Here is a 6,170-nt window from a genome sequence, read left to right on the forward strand (position 1 = left end):
AGAGAAGGCTAGGTGTAGGTCAGGGGTGAAGCTGAAAGACAGCAGTAAGAAGCAGCCAAGGAGTAGCAGTAGAAAGATTGCAGAAAGAGTCAGGAGCCCAGAGGAGGGGCAAAGAAAGTGAGGGGGTGGTGGCAGAAAGTGGAGACGAAAGCAGACGACAGAACATTGCTAGAGAGCAGGAAAGGAGACAATTTTAGAGAAGAAAATTGTTCGGTCGCTACACGGATTCGAACCCGGGACCTTTGAATGAGAGACGAACACCATAACCTCTAGACCACGAGAGCGCCCCCCCCCCCCCCACCCCCCTTATCTTATGATACCTCAGACGTTGAATGATACTTATTCCTTCAGAATTGACAAACTGCAGTGCATATTCCATTGGTCGGTTTGCTTGTCAGTTAAGTACTGTATGATAATAAAAGATCAGTGTTTTAAATTCTCCAGATTTGACTTACTTCAGAGCGTCATCACAATGTGTCATCAGTCCGTTTGTCTGCGTTATTGTAAACTATCGGAACACGATATCTTGACCTCAGGCTTCGGCACACCATTCGGTTGGCCAGCGTGAGGGTGTGGGGAGGGGGGAGGTTAAATATTACTGTATCTTTTAATAGCAAAACGCAGTTGTCGTCTCTCTAAAACTGACATACTTTGGGGCACCATTGTGTTAATCGGTCTGCTTGTCTGAACTATAATATTGTATAGTCTGTCAACCTAATACCAAGTGCACGCTACAAATCGGATTCGCTGGATTGAGTCGGGGCTACTCAAACATTCCTTCACGGATAGGGCGAAAGCTACTATCTTGATACAGTACGACCGATTCGATTCACGATCTTAAAAACAAATGCATATTCTGCTTCAGAAGGTCATAGTCAAATTCAATTGATGAATTCGGTCGTGTCGTGCCAAAATGGTAGCTTTTACCCCGTCCACGAAAGAGAATCTGGCTAGCCCCCAACTCAAACTGAAGAATCCGATTGGCTGTGTGTGCGCTGGCATAATGTAATTCGCAGTCCTCCAAACTTGTCCGATGCTACTTCGGGGTGTCAGTGTTTGGGTCAGGAGGGGTGGCGGTGTTGCTCTCTTTCTCTTTGTCTTGCTGGAATTTAGTGTCCGAGAAGTCGTCACCCCGGTCTATGATGTCGGGATCTCCAAACTTAACGACCTTCAATAAGCTGAGGTCGCTCTTGGTGTCAATCATTTCCTCCATCTGGGCTTTCAGTTCGAGGTTTCTGATAAACGAGAAGTGGGAAAGAGGTATAGCGGTAAAGAGGTATGTTTAAAGATGTGTTTGTGTGTTGAGCATTTAGCATGTCAATTATCGACCCACAGTAAACGATACATTTCCATAAAAGCAAGAACAGACAGATACAGAAATTCATTCACAACAACTGCAGTGAGGTTACTGAACACACAGTGCTACAAATGAAACAGAGAGAGAGAGAGAGAGAGAGAGAGAGAGAGAGAGAGAGAGAGAGAGAGAGAGAGAGTGAGTTTTCGCAGAGCGGGTGTTTCAGAACGTGAGATATGTTTACTACTGTCCCCTCTTGTGCGTATGCGTGAGTGCACCTAAGCTGTGTTACATCTACTGCCATTGTAAACAACCAAGACAAATTTCTCCCTTCGAGATGAATAAAGATAGTCATTGTCATTGTTTGTTCAATCATCTGTTTGATTGTCGAATATTTGACTTTTTAAAAATCTAAGACGTGACCAACATTTCGTACAGGGGAAGTTTTTATTTCATCGAGTAACTCCTTCTGTTTGCTATACGGCTACATACCGGTCCGATCTGGTTGGCACCGACAGATACTGACTGTTGCAACAACCGCCTTTTAACCCTATCCGTACGCCTGGGGTTATTTTGTACCTCAGAGATTGTATTCTTCACTTTTTAAAATACTTCTAGTGCGAAGATCTCTTTGAAACTTTCAGAGTATCTCAAAAAATCATTTTGACAGACTGCTTTGCAAAACATACGGATCGGATTAACGAGTAAATGTATTTTTTGGAAAGTGGGGGCACAGAGTTCTCCACGTCGTATGGATAGGATAGTAAAACACGACGTAGGCCTACGGATAAAGTTAAATTGTACAAATTGAGTCGACGGTGGTGGCACGCATTTGCAATCAATCCTGCGTACGCGCAGAAAAAAATGATCTGACTCAGACACGAACAACCATGAGAGGAAACTTTATAATGTACGGAAAGGAAAGTATGCACAAGAATTGTACACCTCCCACAGTGATATTATCAACACCGTGAAGGAGAAAATTAAAGTCCACTATAAAGGCACTAAATAAAAACCCAACAAACAAACAAAATAATTTTTGAAACAGCCACCAATCATATTCAGGTTAACCCATTACACAAAAACAGACATTAATGATGGATACACCCACCTGAGCGATTGAATGTCCGCGCTGTGACGAGCTACTTGCATATGACCCTTGCTGACACGTCCTATCTGAGCGAGAGCATGGTTTATGATGTCATGTGGAGAGTCGCCTTCCATCTTGATTCTCTGAGCCAGGTCTCTGGGTGAACACAACGGCTTGTAATTACTTACAAAGGGGAGGGGGGTTCAAGAAGTCTTTAGGTCTAAATGTGAAGGAATAAAGATAGAATTTGTGACTTGACACACATACTTTTATTTCTCGACATAGTCACCATGAAGAGTAACACATCTCTGCCATTCTCTTTGGCCTCCAAAAGTACATGAGAGAAAAAAAATGACCTAGAACGGGCCCCTAACCAGTCTTGAACAACTTCAATGGAGTCCTCGTTGTCATGGAAACGACGTCCTTTGAGTGATACTTTTTAGTTCAGGAAACAGAAAAAAAGTCTGAAGGGGGCTAGGTCTGGTGAATAAGGTGGGTGTGGCATGATTTCAAAGCTGCACTGTTCTGCTGTCTGGACTGCTTGTTCAACCCTATCGTTGTCATGCAGTAGGAGGACCCATCACGGAGTTTTCCACGCAATTTTCTCACCAATTCGGACCGCAATTCATCAGCAAACCCGAGTAGTAGTCCCCTGTGACTGTTTTTCCATTTTCCAGGTAGTCCGTCATGATGATACCTTCACAACCTTAATAACACGACAGCATGACCTTTCCACTTGACGCTGTTGCCTTTGCCTTCTTTGGAGAGGGAGAAGAAGGGGGTTTCCAGAGCATGGAAGTCATGTTTTTCTGGATCAAAATGATCAATCCATGTCTTTTTCATAGTAACCATGTTTTTTTAAAAGAAATGCGTGGCATTGGACTCTTCGAATGAGAGTTTTGCAGGACTCAACCCTCTGCTTCTTTTGCTTATTTGTCAAATGGCAGGGTACCCACCGCACAGACACCTTATTCACGTTAAGGTGGTCATGAAGAATCGTTTCAGCTGACCCTTCACTGATTCTCGTTTCGGAAGGACAATTATGATTTTGATGGACATTGAGAATAATTTATTAGATTCTCGTTACGGAAGTCCTCCCCTTTCGTTTCACTTGAGAGCTGTATAACAGTTACACTCCAGTATTGTAGAACCAGTTTCTTCACAATGGATACTTTCTCTTCACTTACAACAAAGGATGGGCGCCCTTCACGATCTTCATGCATCACCGAAATAAATCCAGATTTGAATTTTCTTACTCAGTATGTCACAGTATTATGACGAGGACATTTTGTCACCATAAAGTTGGACCATTTCCTGAAAAATGTCCGACGAGGATTTTCCTTTCAAGTGGAAAAACTTGATAACTGAGTGATATTCAACTGGCTCCATGGCACAGCTTCAGCAAAGAAAAGCAAACGTTTTTGTGCATGGTTTCATTGAACACGTTGACTTTTGTGCGGTCAAAAATTGGTGGCGCAACTTATCCTTAAATATCTTTTCAACGGAAGAATCAATGTCACTCATACTTTGCACAGCCGTTTTTACCAATGTCTTAACTTAACCATGTTTTTCTACAACAATTGGGGCTAGATTTTAAAAAACCTTCTCCATAAATTATATAAAATACTACAAACCTATTTCACATGGAAACTGGAATTGTTCACAGCACTTCCCGCTTCTCATACCCATATTGCGTACGCATATGGCTTACGTCACAGCTCATCAATGACAATTTTAGAGGCAAAACTAGTTAAAAGAAATTAATTTATAGTGAACACTTTTTTGCACTAAAAGTTTTAAAGAAATGCGCTCAATAAAAACAACCCTCGTCAATTAAAAAAAGACGGACTTGCTTTTAAAAGCAATATTGTTCCAGTGGTTAACCTTTTAAAATCTGTAGAAACCACGCACTGGGATTTTTTATTAGTATTTATTCAGGAATTTTCTAGAATAGAGGTAACGGGTGTTTACAAAAATAGTGGTCTGTTAAGACGATACACGTCACTGTGCAAAAGTAAAGAGTCTGTTTTCGATACTTGAAGAGATATTTGACAATAAGTTGCGCCACAAATTTTGACCCCTCTATAGTGCCTTATTATTGTCGGATTTCCACGATAATTAATTGCATGGTGTGTTCCGAAGAAATTGTCTAAAGGCTGGCTAAATTTCATTACTCTACTATGATTTTTTCTTACCCAGATCAAAGACTTGCTGAACCCCCCCCCCCCCCCCAACAACCTCTCCCTGTAAGCTTAGTGGACAATGATTCAAGTTTTAAATGTCTATATTTACAAGACAGCAAAACACGTTGAACTCAAGCATTGACAAGCATACCCATAACGCAATGCTGTGATACTTAATTAATCAGAATTGAGATACGTTTATTTTGCTATACTGCAACACGCAACAATATTGAACTATACAACATTTGACTGCTTAAACTAAAAATTTCTGGTGTGATTAGTTCCCGATATCTGACTATCTACACATAAATCAGGCTATACATCCGAATGTGACCTCTTACCACAATGACACTATTTTATTGATACTTGACTATTTCCCAATACTTTCGGGTTTTTTAGTAAGAGTCAAGAATTTTACGGTACTTGCAACACAGAAAGGTCATAGAGATGCCGAAGATTAGATGTGTTTCTAGAGAGTAACATACAAAGAAAAGAAGAATAAAAGGCAAGGAGGATAGATTTTTGACAGGAAAGGAGCAAACTACACCAGTGTGCCCATTAACACCCCCCCCCCCCCCCCCCAATTTACCAATAAGCGACCTCTTTCCTGTAAGAGACTATTTAATTTACGGATATCTGATCTTTTGTAGATATGAGGCTTTTTTAAGTGAAATGAAACTATTTACCGATATCTGGCCATCAATTTACCGATGTTAGAACATTTGCCGATATCTAACTATTTACTGACATGAGCCTTTTCACCGAAATCTGTGCATTTTCCCAAATGAGACGATTTACCTAAATTCGACAGTTATATTAACCGATGTGTGAATATTTACCTATACGTGGCTACTCACCGATAAGTAACAGTATTGGTTTGAACTTTGAGGAGAAATGGGTTGAGTATTTCGCTTCCTCTTCCGCGTTCTGACTGAAAAGGGAAGTAATGGATGGACGTGGGTGGGCCGTGAGGCGATTAAGTAATAAGAATTTTGTTTCTCAGACGGACAAATAGGCAGACAAATAAACGGAAACAAGTAAACACACATGCATAAATAGAAGGTCAACTAAGCAGGAAGATAAATTGATCGAAACAAGAGGAGAGCGGGGGAAAAAAAGAGGGGGGGGGCGCGGGGAGACGTTGACTAGAAAGTTTTGCCATATAAATTAATCAGCATGTTGCTTACAGCCTGAATAAAAGAAAAGATCGTATTTCTTCAAGAGGGGTCATTATAATTCAATTACATAAAAGACTAAAAGAGACAGAGTACACCAGAGTACCTAAAATCATTGGGAAGCTGGGGGATTAGGGGGGGGGGGGGTTCAGACAGATGTAATGATTGGTAATGATTATGAAGGTAATACCCGTAGGTAAGATGTGGGGGCCAAATAAATGTTGTCAAAGAATAACGTGAATCGGTAACATCGAGGGATGGACTAGCCTAATACGTGGTGCCCATTGGGGGGATCGGGTCTGGTCGGGGCGGCTTGCAAGCCAGATTGAGGGTGCAAAGCGGCTATCGTGGCACAAATCGATTACGCTCGACTCGTCGTCTCAAAAACAAACGCGTTTGTTTTCAGGTGACGAGTGAGGCTATCGCCC

General features: G+C 41.5%; 1 protein-coding gene across 1 annotated transcript in view; it reads right to left on the reverse strand.

Moving 5' to 3' along the window:
* Positions 1 to 261: 261 nt before the first annotated feature.
* Positions 262 to 6,170, reverse strand: part of LOC101854975 (leucine-rich repeat-containing protein 74A) — a gene marked incomplete at its 5' end in the record, with an annotated part of 25,845 nt that continues 19,936 nt past the window's right edge. The window contains 3 exon segments of the mRNA XM_005106037.3: positions 262 to 1,235; positions 2,406 to 2,540; positions 5,425 to 5,498. Of these exon segments, the coding sequence (XP_005106094.2) occupies positions 1,037 to 1,235; positions 2,406 to 2,540; positions 5,425 to 5,498 (408 nt within the window).

The sequence above is a fragment of the Aplysia californica genome, unplaced genomic scaffold (genome assembly GCF_000002075.1).
Source record: "Aplysia californica isolate F4 #8 unplaced genomic scaffold, AplCal3.0 scaffold00508, whole genome shotgun sequence".
In the NCBI taxonomy this organism is placed as follows: Eukaryota; Metazoa; Mollusca; class Gastropoda; order Aplysiida; family Aplysiidae; genus Aplysia; species Aplysia californica.